The following is a 17,020-nucleotide window of genomic DNA, read 5'->3' as shown; positions in this document are numbered from 1 at the left end:
TAGTAAGGCAATGCTGGTAACGATCACACTCAAATGGTGCTATTTACAGCTGCTCTGACATTAAAACAAAATTAGAATATTATTTTATTTAAGGCTTAATTCAATTGATCATGTTCAGCTATAAACTTTAAACCTTCCCCTATAAAGAAATATGTAGAATGTCAAGCAGTGATAAAACACACACACCACACACACACACACACACACACACACACACACACACACACACACACACAGTAATAATAACAACCCTTGGATCGAAGCTGGCAGAAATGTTAGCACGCCAGGCGAAATGCTAAACGGTATTTCGTCAGTGTTTACGTCCTGAGTTCAAATTCCGCCGAGGTTGACTTTGCCTTTCATCCTTTTGGGGTTGATGAATTAAGTATCAGTTGCATACTGGGGCCGATCTAATTGACTGGCCCCCTCCCCAAAAATTTTAGGCCTTGTGCCTAGAGTAGAAAAGAATATAACCATTTTCTACGGTGGTGAATATCATTAGCATATCATGCAAGATGCTTTGCAACATTTTGACCGACTACGTTCTAAGTTCAAATTTCACTGAAGTTGACTTTGTCATTCATCCTTTTGGGGCTGATTAAATCAGTACCAGTTGAGTCCTGGGGTTGATGTAATCAACTTACCACCTACACTCAAATTTCTGATCTTGTGCCAGCCAAAATTTGTAAGTTGGGTAGCATATTCATGCATGGTCTTCTATTGGGATGCTAAGCATTTCAAATTTAGGCCTTCTCTGAAGTATTTTAGTCCAGCTGTTTTGCAGTTGTATGGGAGGTCATTAAGAAGAGAGTGTTTTCTGAGGAGCTCACTTCCGGCATTTAGGATATTGTTCTCTCCACTTTTCAGCACGCCAACTTAATGTATTTATTTCTGCTGTTGTTTCTGTCTGCAGAGAGAGACTATATGCAGTTCGAAGGCTGTCTGCATAGATATTCAGCCTCTATCCATTTTATCTCTTGCTAAGAAGAGCCTGTCAATATCACAATTTGTATGGAAATGTCCAGTTTATATTAGGATCTTGTGCATTTTGATGTCAATGGTGTGGATTTCGCCTACAGATCTGTCAAGTATTCCAAATATTAGAATCAGCACTGATACTACAAATGCATTGTGGGATATTGTCTTGTTGTAAGAGGAGATTTTCAAATGCCATATTTCTGAAGTCTGGTATAGTACTGTTCATTTTTAATCACAGCAATTTCATATATGTTTTCATCAATGCCTAAGTATTTATAGCATTCTTTGAGTGGAACAGGAGAGATAGGAAGGCTTTTGATGTACAGGTTTTGGGTCTAGGGGCGGGGGGACGGATTTTTCATGTTCAACAATCAAATACAAACATTTCTTTTGGTCAAATTCTATTCCTATTTCAGCTGAAAATGTTGTCTTACTCCATCTGTTTTTTGGCATTGTTAACATGTTTAGCATAAATCTTCAGGTTATTCATAAAGGAATTATGGGATACATTAATATCTCTAACAGCTGCAGACCCTAGCATGTAGCCATTTGATTTTTGCTGCAGGAATGATAACAGATTTAATGCCAAAATGAAAAGAATTATGAAAAGACTGTCTTTAGAATATTCCCTTTGAAATATATGTAACATTGGAGATGATTGTTCCACTTTCATTTATTCGTTTGTTTGTTTGTTTGTATGTATGTATGTATGTATGTATGTATGTATGTCTACATTCATATATGTACATATATACATATGTACATATACATCTATATGTGTATACATTTACACATGTATGCGTGTCTGTATGTTCTCTTCTATTTTTAATTATTTGAAATCTCCCTGTCAGGAAAGAGCTGTTTCCCAACAAAGATACAACACTCCGTCATTGGAATGTAGATGACAAAGACAAATTCACATTTTGAATTTTAGAAAATTTTGCACATTTTTACTGTTCTACTTACACATTGTATTGTATTGTATTGTTCAGTTTTATTTCAAGATTTCTTGCCAATAGAGAAAGAACCGATTTCTAACCCAGATCCAAGGCTCCTTCAATGGAATTTCAACATCAACAGGATATCTTTGTTTGTATGTATGTATGTATGTATGTATGTTTGTGTGCAGGTTTGTATGTTTTGTTCTATGTTTGTATTCTCATGCGTATAGTTACATGTCTAGACATGGTCATATATATTTAAATGTTAAACTTCTGGAAAGTTTTACAGATTTTTACAGATCCAGTGATGGATTGGATCTGTAGTCTACGAATTAGCTTTCTCCTTTCCAGTTTTGAGAAGCCTAATTTCTCAAGATTGGTATTTAGGTAGTGTGTTACATATTCCAGGACCCCAATAATTACAGGTATAAACCTGAACTTGTAATCTGGATAAAGTAACTGCAGATTTATCAATAGTTCAGCATAGGTGTTCTCATTTTCACTGATCTTCTGCTTTATGTATGTATGTATGTATGTATGTATGTATGTATGTATGTATGTATGACTGTGTGGTAAGAAGTCTACTTTCCAGCCAAATGGTTCTGGGTTCAGTCCCACTGCGTGGCACCTACAATAGCCTTGGGTCGACGAAAGATTTGTGAGTGGATATGGTAGTTAGAAACTGAAAGAAGCTCATTGTATATTTATGTATGTGTGTGCGCGTTTGTTTCCCACCATGGCTTGACAACCAGTGTTGGTGTGTTTATGTCCTTGTAACTTAGTAGTTCAGCAAAAGAGACTGATAGAATAGGTATCTGACATAAAAAGTGTCTTGCATAAAAAGTGTCTTCTACTATAGCCTCAGGCCAACTAAAGCCTTGTGAGTGGATTTGATAGATGGAAACTGAAAGAAGCCCGTCGTATATATGTGTGTGTGTGTGTGTGTGTGTGTGTGTGTGTGTGTTTGTGTATCTGTGTTTGTCTCCCCACCATCACTTGACAACCGATGTTGGTGTGTCTATGTCCCCGTAACCTAGTGGTTCGGCAAAAGAGATTGATAGAATAAGTACTAAGCTTACAAAGAATAAGTCGTGGAGTCGATTAGTTCAACTAAAGTCGGTGCTCCAGCATGGCCGCAGTCAAATGACTGAAACAAATAAAAGAATAAAAAAATAATAAAGGAATATATAATTGTATGTATATCCATTAGTGACAGAGGCAGTATTAATACTGAGAAATAATAATTATTCTCACTTAAATGTAGATGTTCCTATTAGAACAAACTATACTGTGGTAGTTATCATGAGAGAAACCCTCACTTGGGCTTTTGGTGCAAAATGCAGTCTTGTTTTTATCAATAGTGGAGAACTAAATTCCTTCCACCTCCAGCGCCGAGAGCACCAGATCACGTGATTTCGACCTTCCTTGGTCTCATCAGTGATGGACTCTTAACTGCTAGAGATAGCAGCAATCCATCCTAACTGGCAATATATAGAATTACAAGGCAGCGAGCTGGCAGAAATGTTACCATGCTGAGCGAAATGCTTAGTGGTATTTCGTCTGACTTTACATTCTCAGTTCAAATTCCGCTGAAGTTACCTCTGCCTTTCATCCTTTCAGGGTCGATAAATTAAGTACCAGTTGTATACTTGGGTCGCTCTAATCGACTGCCCCCCCCCTCCCCAAAAATTTCGGGCTTTATGCCTAGAGTAGAAAAGTATATGCAGATAAGACGGCGAGCTGGCAGAAACGTTAACACGCCAGACAAAATGCTTAGCAGTATTTCGTCTGTCTTTACGTTCTGAGTTCAAATTCCACCCAGGTCAACTTTGCCTTTCATCCTTTTGGGGGTTGATAAATTAAGTACCGGTTGCATACTGGTGATGATTTAATCGACTCGCGTTCTTCCCCAATATTTCGGGCCTAGTGCCTAGAGAAGAAAAACATATGTAGAATAACAGTGCCAGAACACGTGTTGGTGTTGTGATCAGCCATTGAGCTTATTAAAGAATATATATAAATGACAGAGGCATATCAGTACTGAGGGGTAGTATTTATTTCTGCTTATTGGCTTTTGGTGCAAAATGCACTCTTATTTACATGTTCAGCAGGGAAATAAATCCCATCCACCTCCAGGCCACAAAATTATGTGATTAAGTAGGACAACATTAGCTAATGTATCTCTCTTCGCAGTTAATACTGTAGTATGTGATTTGAGGAAGGTTTAGGTATTATTTCTAGAAAACTGAACAACCACATAGAGGCACACGGATTATATGTAATGTAATGTGATGTGCTGTAATGACAAAATATGTGGTTGTAACTACGCCTTTAGTTATTGTTGATGTTACTGTTGGTGTTGTAGTTGCTGATAGCTGTGTGCTGTTGTTGTGATTGTTGTGGCTCTTCAATATTATCCTTGTTGTTGCTGCTGCTGCTGCTGTTGTTGTTGTTGTTGTTGTTGGTCTTGTTAATAGTTCAGAAGCCAGTCTATACATGTTGTTTAGTGTATTGTACAATCCCCACCTTCTGTGATGACAATGATGACAACGACCACCACCACTACAACACCAACAACAACAACAATCATTACAACCACCACCACCACCACCACCACCACCACCATCATCACCACTAAAAAACGACAACAATGGCTTGACCTAAAATTCGACTAAATTAAGGTGACTATTGAAAACGTATATATGTTTGTGTGTGTAGGGGGTGTCTTTATGGCTGAGAAATAGGCAATAGCTATGAAATTACCTGAAAATTTGATATAAACCTTTGTGTGTGTGTGAGTGTGTGCGCGCACACATGTGTATATATAAGTCAATCCCCCACCCCCGTGAGTGACTTAGTGCATATAAGAGTCAGCTAATATAAATTTATTTACATACATGTGTGTGTGTGTGTGTGTGTGTGTGTGTGTGTGTGTGTGTGTGATTACATAGCATCTCACCAATATAATACAGATGTAAAAAATGTGTTGAAACAATTGTAGTGATTGCAAATAAGTTATGTCCTTCGTTCCATTTTATATCGTTTATCTATTTATATAATTGCTATGGATGCTATGAAATTCCTGATGTATATTTAGTACCAGAAGTGTTTTCACTTAATGATGACATTAGGTAGCCAATAATGGTGGATGAGCTTTGCATAATACAGGGTTTTCACTTGCATCCTATTTAACTGTGTGTGTGTTTGTGTCAGTGCATATGTATGCATGTGTGTTGTGTGTGTATGTATGTATGTATGTACATACGTATGTATGCATGTGTATGTATGTGTGTGTGTGTGAATGCAGGTGTATGTATATATATATATGTATGTATACATGCATGCATGCATGTATGTGTATGTGTATGTATGTATGAGTGTACGTAGGTGTGTATATGTGCATGTGCATGTATGTATGTGTGTGTGTGTGTATGCAGGTTTATGTATATATGTATGTATGTATACATGCATGCATGTATGTATGTGTATGTATGTATGAGTGTACGTAGGTGTGTATATGTGCATATGTATGTATGTATATATGTATGTATGCATGTGTGTATGTATGCATATGTGTATGTGTGTGTGTAAGTATGTGTGTGTGCATGTGTGTATGTGTGTATGTGTGTGTGTGTGTGTGTGTGTTTTGATATAGAAGACATTTGCCTAAGGTGCCACAGTGGAATTGAACCAGCAGCCATATGATTGTATGCATTTTTCTATAATATCTGCTGATCCCAGATAAAAGGGTGTAGTCTTAAGTCTATTGGTAGATCTTATAAAAGAAATACATATCAATGCATGAAGGTGAATGATGCAGCATAAATCAACACTCAATACACACACACGCTATATATATATATATATATATATATATATTTACACACACATACATAGGCACAGGAGTGGCTGGATTGTAAGTAGCTTGTTTACCAGCCACATGGTTCCTGGTTCAGTCCCACTGCGTGGCGCCTTAGGCAAGTGTCTTCTACTATAGTCTTGGGCCAACCAAAGCGTTGTGAGTGGATTTGGTAGACGGAAACTGAAAGAAGCCTGTTGTATATATATATGTATGTGTGTGGGTGTGTATGTTTGTGTGTCTGTGTTTGTCCCCCCACCATCGCTTGACAACCAATGTTGGTGTGCTTACATCCCTGTAACTGCTAAGTTACGGGGACGCAAACACACCACCATCGGTTGTCAAGCGATGGTGGGGGTACAAACACAGACACACAAATACATACATACATACATAGACACACACATACATACATACATACATACATGCATATATATAGATAATGGGCTTCTTTCAGTCTCTGTCTACCAAATCCACTCGCAGGGCTTTGGTTGGCCTGAGGCTATAGTGCAAGACACCTACTCAAGACCCCACATAGTGGAACTGAACTCGGAACCATGTGGTAGGGAAGTAAGCTTATTACCACGCAGCCACTCCTGCACCTATATGCATTATACATACATACATACATACATATTTATATGCAAACATAATCTTACTCATTCATATTAACCTATTGACCCATTTTATATTATGCAGCAATGTATACATGCACAAAGAGATCTGTTCATGTGTGTGTATGTGTGTATAAATAAATAAATATATGTGTAAATGTGCGTGTGTGTATGTATGCCTGTATAGAGGTGTATATATATGCATGCATGCTTCTTTGGTTGTATAAATATATACAAGTTTCAAAATGTATCCTTTTGTCAGAAGTGTGTGTAGAACATGATATATATTTGTCATATATAAAACAAGCAAAGTTTAATGTTTATATAAACATGTTTACATGACATATGACAAGCTCACGTGTGCACACACACACACACACACACACACACGAGCGCACACTCACACATACACAGAGTTACATTTACACAGACACACATGCACTCACAAAGTTTTACACATTCAAACACACACACACTTTTACTATGTACACACAAACATCATCGTCATCGTCGTTTAACATCCACTTTCCATGCTCCATGGGTTGGACGGTTTGACTGAGGACTGGTGAAACCAGAAGGCTGCACCAGGTTCCAATCTGATCTGGCAAAGTTTCTACATCTGGATGCCCTTCCTAACGCCAACCACTCTGAGAGTGTAGTGGGTGCTTTTATGTGCCACCGGCACAAGGGCCAGTCAAGTGGTTCTGGCAATGACCATGCTCGAATGTTGTGTTTCATGTGCCAGCGGAATATGTGCCGGTAAGGCGACGCTGGCAATGATCACACTCGAATGGTGCTTTTTACGTGCCACTGGCACAGGAGCCAATCAGCAGCCCTGGCAACAATCACGCTCGGATGGTGCTTTTAATGTTCCACTGGCACGAGTGCCAATCAAGTAATACTCTCATCGGCCACATCAGTGATTTTGATTTGTTTACACTTGCCTCAATAGGTCTTCGCAAGCAAAGTTCACTGTCCAATGAATGAGGGGTACTCATAAGTGGGCTGGTTACACCCACTGGCATGGGCCACGAGTTATGGTATCACTTGGTTTGCTGGGTCTTCTCAAGCACAGCATATTTCTAAAGGTCTCGGTCACTAGTCATTGCCTCAGTGAGGCCCAATGTTCAAAGGTTGTGCTTCCCCTCCTTATCCCAGGTCTTCCTGGGTTTACCTCTTCCACAGGTTCCCTCAATGGCCAGGGTGTGACACTTTTTCACACAGCTGTCCTCATTCATTTACAGCTGTCCTCATTTCTATTATTTCAGTGGTTTCATACGCCAGACTTTGGCCATACTAGAGCATGACTTTCAAGAGATCTTGTAGACCCTACCTTAGTGCTTCCCAACCATTTTTATGCCTATGGAACACCTTTGATTCCTATTTTCCTCCTCTGGACCTCCAGAGCCATTCACTGTGTATATATATATATAAAAAAACAAAAACTTACTGTACTTTTATAATTAAATATTAGGAAATGTTTAAAATTTTAAAATAGGTACAGGCATAGCTATGTGGTAAGAATCTTGCTTGCCAACCACATGGCTCTGAGTTCAGTCCCACTGCATGGCACCTTGAGCAAATGTCTTCTACTATAGCCCTGGTCCAACCAAAGCCTTGTGAGTGGATTTGGTAGGCAGAAACTGAAAGAAGCCCATCGTGTATATATATATATATATATATATATATATATATATGTGTGTGTGTATATATATATATATATATATATATATATATATATTTATCTGTGTGTGTGTGTGTTTGTCCACCCTCCATCACTTTACAACCAGTGTTGGTGTGTTTACATCCCTGTAACGTAGTGGTTTGGCAAATAAGACTGATAGAATAAGTACTAGGTTTACAAAGAATAACTCCTAGGGTTAATTTGTTTGACTAAAACCCTTCAAGGCAGTACTCTAGCATGGCCACAGTAAAATGATTGAAACAAGTAAAAGAATAAAAGACTTATAGAAATATAACCAATTTATTGCCGAGAAATTTCAAGAACAAAATTTTACAGAAACCCCCAAGGGCCACATGGACCCTAGTTAAAAACCACTACAACTGACCCTACCCCATGTTATATTGATATCTATTTCTTAAAGTGGGTCTTCGAATATCTGTTTCTTAAACTGGGTCTTCGAATTCACTTGTGCTATATTTCTAGCAAGAGCACATGACAAATCCCCTCCATGCTTTCATTTAACAGCAAATAATATTCGAGATTTTGTCTATTTGTTTTTGATTGTATTTTCTTTGTTATCTTTTTTTGTTCTTGTTGAAATATGAAAGGAATGTGACTATGATTGGCTCAGGTCAAAATTGCCAAGCACCTCATCCCAAATAATAAATAAACAAGGAATTTTAACATATAGGTGCAGGCGTGGCTATGTGGTAAGAGGTTTGCTTCCTAACCACATGGTTCCAGGCTCAATTCCACTGTGTGGCACTTTGGGCAAGTGTCTTCTACTATAGCGTCAGGCTGACTAAAGCCTTGTGAGTGGATTTGGTAGATGGAAACTGAAAGAAGCCTGTTGTACATATGTGTGTGTGTGTGTGTGTGTGTATGTTCGTGTGTCTGTGTTTGTCCCCCCACCATCACTTAAGGTTGATGTGTTTACGCTCTAGCTGTAACTTAGCAGTTTGGCATAAGAGACTGATACAATAAGTCCTAGGCTTACAAAGAATAAGTCCTGGGGTCGATTCATTTGACTAAAGGTGGTGCTCCAGCACGGTCGCAGTCAAATGACTGAAACAAGTAAAAGAGCAAAAAGCATATAGCTGCAGGGCGTCATATTTTTGTGAAGGAGCAGTCAGTTTAGTTGGGCCTTCACTTGCCCCCAATACTTCTCAGATGTTTTGGAGAAGGAGCAGACAGCTTATTCAAACCCTTACCTCCCCCACTACTGGTACTTGTCTTTTTATCAATTCTGGCTGAATGAAAACCACAAAGCTGGTTGTCCCCAATTAAGTGGACTCAGATTCAATCCCTTGCATGCCACACAGGACAAGTGTCTTCTTCTACAGCCTCAGGCCAACCAAAGCCTTGTGAGTTAATTTGGTTGATGGAAACTGAAAGAAGACCATCATCATCATCATCATCTTTGTCATCATCGTCGCTTAACATTCTTTTCTATTCTGGTATGGGTTGAATAGTGAAGGCATGTGGTTCAATGGTTAGGAGTGTTTGGCTCACGATCATAAGGTCGGGAGTTCGGTTCCTTGAGCAAGACACTTTATTTCACATTAGAAGACTTATCAAGCCAAGGAATCATAGTTGTGGCCGATGCCTGTGTCACATAACTGGCACCTGTGCCAGTGGCGTGTAAAGAGCACCCATTACACTCTTGGAGTGGTTGGCATTAGGAAGGGCGTCCAGTTGTAGAAATCATGCCAAATCAGACTGGAACTTGGTGCAGCTCTCTGGCTTACCAGTTTCAGTCAAACCATCCAATCCATGTCAGCATGGAAAGCAGAGAATAAATGATGATGATGATGATGCTGTCACAGTCCACTCAGCTGGCAAAAATGAGTAGTACCTGTAATTCAAAGGGGCAAGTCTTGTCATATTCTGTGTCATGCTGAATCTCCCTGAGAATTACAATGAAGGTACATATGTCTGTGGAGTGCTCAGCCACTTGCATGTTAATTTCACAAGCAAGATGTTCCATTGATTGCGTTAACTGGAATACTTATCATTGTAACCAATGGAATGCCAGTTATGGATTGGATGGCATGCCCTAGTGTGGCATGCTCCATCATGGCAACAGTCTAATGATTGAAACAATTAAAAGGTAAAAAATAAAAGATAAATTTGAATTGGCTACAGTTTGTTTCCAAAACTTTGTGGGATCAAATGCCTTATGGTATTAATGTCCTTTCATTGTTCTGACTGAGATCAAATCATGCTGATGTTCTACTTTCCATCTTCGCTATGCTGGTGCCACATAAAAAGCACCTGTGCTGGTGCCATGTAAAATGCACCTGTACTGGTGTTACATAAAGAATACCTGTGCTGGTGCCGCATAAAAAGCACCTGTGCCAGTCTCACATAAAAAGCACCTGTGCTGGTGCCACATGAAAAGTACCTGTGTTGGTGCCACATAAAAAGCACTGTCAGAAAGCACCTGTGCTGGTCTCGCATAAAAAGCCCCTGTGCTGGTGCCACGTAAAAGGTATCTGTTCTGGTGCCACATAAAAAGCACTGTCAGAAGGCACCTGTGCTGGTCTCGCATAAAAAGCCCCTGTGCTAGTGCCATGTAAGAAACACTCATGCTGATTCCACATGAAAAGCACTGGTGCCGGTCCCACGTGAAATGCACCCAACACAATCTGTAAAGTGGTTGGCATTAGGAAGGGCATCCAGCCAGAGAAACCATGCCACAACAGAGACCTGGAAGCTGGTCCCACTCCCCAGCTCGCCAGCTTCTGTCAAACTGGATGTTAAATGATGATGATGGAAAACAAATGTTAAATGATGATCTTTCCTGGGGTTGATAAAATAAGTACCAGTCATACACCAGGGGTTGATTCAATTAACTTCTTATATTTCTTGACACATATGTGGTCTTGTGTACGGCTTAGAAATCCATTTTGCAGAGAAATGTTACGAGTATAAGTTGATTTTAAATATTTATACCTCTTGTTATCTCCTTCAAAGACTGAACCTTAATTAAATTAATCCAGGCAGGTATATACATGAATCCACCTCTGTCTAAAAGTTATATGCAGGAATTTACCTGCATATACTTGAGAGATAATCAAAGTGACACACAGACACATGTCCACTTTACACCACCTCCCACCCTAACCCTCACTATTTATCAATCTGCTGTGTGTCCCTCAACCTCTAGGTTCACCTAATTATTATTATTATTATTATTATTATTATTATGATTAACAGTATTATTATTATAAGAGGTTTCAGTCTCTGCCAGGGGTCTTATTAAAATGGTTGTAAGCTGGCAGAATCGATGCTGCATCAGACAAAATGTTTAGTGGCATTTCTTTTGGTTCTTTACGTTCTGAGATCAAATTCTGCTGGGGTTGCTTTTGTCTGTGACTCGTTTTCGGTTTAATAAAATTAGTACCAGTTGAGGTTTGGAGTCAATATAATCAGGTACCCCATCTCTAAAATTGTTGACCTTGGGCCCAAAATGAAAAAGAGTTATTATTATCATTTTAGATAAGTCTGTGAGCTGGTTGAATTGTTAGTACGCCGGGCGAAATGCTTACCGGTATTTCAGCTGTCTTTATGTTCTGAGTTCAAATTCTGCCAAAGTCGACTTTGCCTTTCATCCTTTCGGCTTCGATAAATTTAGTACCAGTTGTGTATTGAGGTTGATCTAATTGACTGGCCCCTTTCCACCCAAATTTCAGGCCTTGTGGCTATAGTAGAAGGATTATTATCATATGTTTGACTTTTGCTTTGTATTTGTACATGTTGGCTCCAAGTCTCACCCATAGACCTCAGGAGATAACGTGTTAGAAGCTCATATTGGTGTTATGCCTAGGGTGTCATATATTTGGTTTTGCACATAATATTGTTCTAGAGAATGTTTAAGAAAACATAAGAAAATTATGAGTTTGTTTCGAAATTTGAGATTACATAGACAGTATTTTACATAGGATATGGGCAGTTCCCATGAGCACTATCTTTTGAATTTCCGGCATTTTGGGGTTTCCCGGTATCTGAGCTAGGTCGGAATCAGCCCCTTTTACTATCATTCCTCGGGCATTGTTTTAGTCTTGAGGTTCCACAGGTATTGTTTCAGTCTTGAGGCTCCACATTTTGCCAATTTCTATTTCAAGATCTTTATTATTATTATTATTAAGATTATTAAAGCAGTGAGCTGGCAGAATTGTTAGCATGCTAGGCGAAATGTTTCGCGGTATTTTGCCCATCTTTACGTTCTGAGTTTGAATTCCACCAAGGAATCAGTGGAACGGCCGGCAAGGGCGAATGGAGTGCGGTGGTATGGGCATGTGTTGAGGAGGGATGAGAGGCATGTTCTGAGGAGGGTGCTAGAGTTTGAGGTAAATGGATCGAGAAAGTGAGGTAGACTGAGGAAAATGTGGAGGGGACAGGTGGAGGAGGAGATTGGAAAGGTTGGTTTGAGAAGGAAGGGCGCCCAAAGCCAGGCAAGATGGTGAGATGGTGTAAGAGTGGTTGCTATGGCATTGAGGTAGATCCGGGCCATCCTCGTTAATGGGGACAAAGCACCGGATTCAAAATGATGGATGGCTAGATTGGGTTTCATTACAAACACAGTAGAAAATCAGATAAAAAACTGTATTTAACTCGCATATCTTCCTACTTTGGGTTCAATTCCTACCAAAGTTGACTGTAGATGTCCCTCTCTAGAGAAACCATAGAGTTACGGTCTTTTATACCCATTCCCACAAAATTTGTGCCTTTGAGAATGTGACACAAAAGGAGTCTTTTTGTTAACTTTTTGTAGCTAAGAACATCATTATTATGATTTTCACTTTGTGAATTTAACCATTTCCCCCTCCCCCCTATTTTTTGGTAATTTCTTGTTTGGGTTACTCTGTCATCATCATCATCACCATCACCATCGTCATCATCTTTTACATTCGTTCTTTTTGTTTCTTTTGTTTTCCCTGTCTTTCCCTCTTATATTTACATTGTTATTGTTATATCATTAATTCTCTTACGGCCGTTTCATCACCTCTGTTGCTCCACTTCCTCCACCTACCTCCTCTGCCACCTCCTCTCCATCTACTTTCCTCTCTCCACACACACACACACACACACACACACACACACTCGCTTACCTCATACTCTCTTACTGTTCACTATGCCCATTCAGTAGATTTTTTAAAAAACTATCTCTCTCCTCCTCTCTCCTTCTTTCTTCTCCCTCTCTCTCTCCATCTCCCTCCTCTTCTCTCCTTTCTTCTCTCTACCTTCATCTCTCTCCTCCCCTCTCCTCCTCTCTCCTTCTTTCGTCTCCTTCTCTCTCTCTCTCTCTCTCTTTCTCTCCTTCTCACTCATTCTCTCTCTCTGTCTAGTTATCTGTTTTACTTATTTCTTTTTTTTCTTTTATCTTTGCAGGATGAACTGGATTACTGCAGATTAACGATAATCTCAATAATTGGCTTGGCAATTATTATTTTTTTTTAACTACCTTTTTTTTTTTCTTCCTATCTGCGGAAAAGATGCTGGGTGACAACGAAGGCCTCTCATTGGATAACGACAACTATCTGCAAAATTGGAAAGAAAAACGACGGTCAAAGAAGAAAGAGTTACCTGTTACCTTGACAGAAGAGGAAAAGGAGGAGGTGAAGAAAGCAAAGACAATGCTCACAGAGAGAGGAGGAGGTAATGTCAGGGGAGTGGGAAAAGAAGAGGCTGTATTAAGTATTGGAGGTGTCGCAATGAAGGAATCAAGAAGATGGAGTGTACAGGGTTTGGGAGGAAAATTTGGTTTAGAAAAAGAGGCTGCCGCTTCCAAAGAGTCAGAATTAGAGAGGGTTTTTAGAAGACGGGGAAGTGATTTAAAGGGTGTGAATTCTATGCTACAGCAACAAGAACAAGAGAAACATAATGAGGCACTCCGACGACAACAGAGGTCTCGGTCATTGATCGGTTCTCTAAAGTACCATGACAATGATAAAAAAGCCGAAGATGACAAAGGCAAAGCTGATGGTGGTGGTGGTGGTGGTGGTGGTGGTAGTGGTGATGATGGTGGTAACCAAGGGGAGCACGGTGGAGACGACGAGAAAGATGAAAAAAATAAGGATCAGAACACACTGCTTGATCCCCTTCATTGTCGACCTGGCCACCACGAAGGGGATAACCACAACATCAACAAAGACAACAGCAACAAGAACAATGTAACCCTCCCCAGACCTCGTTCTCGCAGCCATCAAGAAGCTCATCGGTTGTCTACAGGTGAATGTCTTAAACAAGTTCCTCAGACAAGGGTTTATGGAAGTGGAACTAAGGAAGAGGAGAAGGAGAGGATAGGAAAAATAGATAAAGAGAAGGAAGAGAAGGAGAGGGTAAGAAAAATAGAGAAAGAGAAGGAGAGGGTAGGAAAAATAGACAAAGAGAAGGAGAGGGTAGGAAAAATAGACAAAGAGAAGAAAGAGAAGGTGGACATCCCGGAGGTAGGGAAGAGGAAGAATAGTTATGGTGATAGTAGGAGTAGGGTGAGAAGAGAGAGTAACGACGATGGTGTGAGCAACAGAAAGGAGAAGTCTCAGAAGGGTGAGGGTAAGAGTGAGAGGAGGGACGAAGGTGAGAAGGAAGGCAAAGAGAAAGTGAAGGAGGTGAAGCAGGAGGGAAGAGGTGTCGGGGAGGATAAGACCGACAGGTTGAGCGGCTTGAGTGAGCCGTGTGCAGCTGGGGATAATCCTAAGACTTCTGCATCATGCACTGACAGCAACGCACCTTTAGTTGCTGCTGCTGCTGCTACTGCTGCTAGCAGTGTTGATAAAAAGTTAACACAGCCTTCACAGACTACTGCTGCTACTACTACTACTACTACTACTACTACTACTACTACTACTACTACAACTACTACTACTGATACTGCTAATATTACCACCACCACTGTTAAAGCTCTTACTTCTACTGCTTCAGCTGAAGCTAAAGCTGCTCGTCCTGTTGCTGTCCGAAGATCACAGCGACTAACAACAACAACAACAGCAGCAGCAACAACAACATCAAAAGCATCATCAGCAGCAGCAGTCGCTGCAGAAGTATCTAGTAAGTTTAAGCGACCCCAGAGCTCGTTTTCTCCATCATCGTTATCATCATCATCATCATCAGTTTCTGGATCTTCTCCTGTCTTCCAACCACTTAAAAGACCACTGTCTTTGGCTCAAACTTCGTACCCATTGCCAGCTTCACCGTCCAAACTTCTAGCGAACACAACAACGACGACGACCACCACCACCACTGCCACCAACCCTATTTCAACTTCAACATCGGATAGTTCCTCTTCTGCTGTTTCTCCTTTGTCTTCACTTCTGTCTTCTTCCTCATCCTCATCTTCACTAACCAGACCACTGAGAGTAACTGCACCAACATCCGGCCTTCTGCCTCTGGCATTGAAACCTCGCCTTGGCCTTACAAATTCAGAACCACAGACAGATCAGAATACAGCTCCGGCTCCAGAGCCAAATAAGTCCCAGGAAGTTGCCTCCACCGTTCCCAACATTTCAGAAGAGGTTGTCACTAAAGTTAACAGTTGCAAAAACAACAACCAGATACCACAACAATGCCTGGAATCAGCTCTTAGCAAAAGTGAATCTGACTCCAAAGAAACCAAAATTAGTATAGAACCTCCAAGTGATTCTGGACTGGACACAGGAATAAAACCACTTGTAAGTCCCAATTCAGATCTTGACCAAACTGATTTTAGTCAGTCAGATGACCACAATGAGGAGACGGATACATTCTCTGACATTTTGACCTCGAGCTTGAGGAAGTTATATTTCAACTCGGAACTCAGCAAGAGTGGTTCAGATATATATGGCATCATGAAGCAGGTAAGCCAGAAAACATTTAAAAAAATTTCCTTTTTGTTTCGTTTTTTTATTTGCTGTAGGCAGAGATGTGGTTGTGTGGTAAGAAGCTTGCTTCCTAACCACATGGTTCTGGGTCAAGTGTCTTCTGTCAAGTGTCTTCTGCTATAGCCTTGGGCTGACCAAATCCTTGTGAGTGCATTTGGTAGACAGAAACTGAAAGAAGCCTGTCATATATATATATATATATCATACCTCGAGACTAAGATCCCCATTGAAAAGCCGGTATTTATAGTGTTAAACACTTTCAGTATGCAAATTAGGGATTCCTTCATAGAATAACTTCTGCATTTATTGAGTATATAAACAGTCTGGCTGCTTGTTTCTCTGGAGACTGTCAGAATGATGTAGATGCCTCTGATGAGAACCAAATAAGGTTTGAAAGTCGATTAAGGTTGTTCATCATTTTTCTCAATCTGTGGAGAAATGGCTAAAATTTGCCCTGTTTATAATTATACCATATGTTACCTACAAGAGTAAACAAGAGAGACAGAGGCAGGCAGAAACAAGGAAAATGCCCCTTGCATTTGAATACTATGCAAATATTCTTTTAAAATACTTTTCATTTAATTTTTCCCAAATTTAATTGTTTTCCATACTTACAGTTGAAAAAGTCTCAATGACTGAAACCGGTACTAAAATGTTTTTTATAAAATTATTTAAGCATTTTCTACCTTGATTTTTTTTCCATACATGTATGTGTGTATATATATATATATATATATATATATATATATATATATATATATATGAGTGGTTGGCGTTAGGAAGGGCATCCAGCTGTAGAAACTCTGCCAAATTTAGATTGGAGCCTGGTGTTGCCATCCGGTTTCACCAGTCCTCAGTCAAATCGTCCAACCCATGCTAGCATGGAAAGCGGACGTTAAACGATGATGATGATGATGATATAATGTGTGTCTGTGTCTTTGTCCCCCATTACTGCTTGTTGACAACTGATGTCAGTGTTTTATCCTAGTAACTTAGCAGTTCAGCATAAGAGGCTGATAGAATAATTACCAGACTTAAAAATTGCAATAAGTGCTTGGATCAATTCATTCTACAAAGAATTC

The 17,020-nt window shown here is 39.9% G+C and overlaps 1 protein-coding gene across 2 annotated transcripts in view; it reads left to right on the top strand.

The window, feature by feature from the left end:
* Positions 1 to 17,020, top strand: part of LOC106873093 (uncharacterized) — a 170,831-nt gene that overhangs the window by 46,166 nt on the left and 107,645 nt on the right. For both annotated transcript variants that reach the window (XM_089354379.1, XM_089354378.1), the window contains exon 2: positions 13,471 to 15,914. In XM_089354379.1, the coding sequence (XP_089210505.1) occupies positions 13,575 to 15,914 (2,340 nt within the window). In that variant the 5' untranslated portion in view covers positions 13,471 to 13,574. The remainder of the gene's footprint in view (positions 1 to 13,470; positions 15,915 to 17,020) is intronic.

The sequence above is a fragment of the Octopus bimaculoides genome, chromosome 6 (assembly GCF_046866305.1).
Source record: "Octopus bimaculoides isolate indiv1 chromosome 6, ASM4686630v1, whole genome shotgun sequence".
Lineage (NCBI taxonomy): Eukaryota > Metazoa > Mollusca > Cephalopoda > Octopoda > Octopodidae > Octopus > Octopus bimaculoides.
Note: the sequence above shows the minus strand (reverse complement) of the source record. Positions and strands in the feature narration are given on the sequence as shown.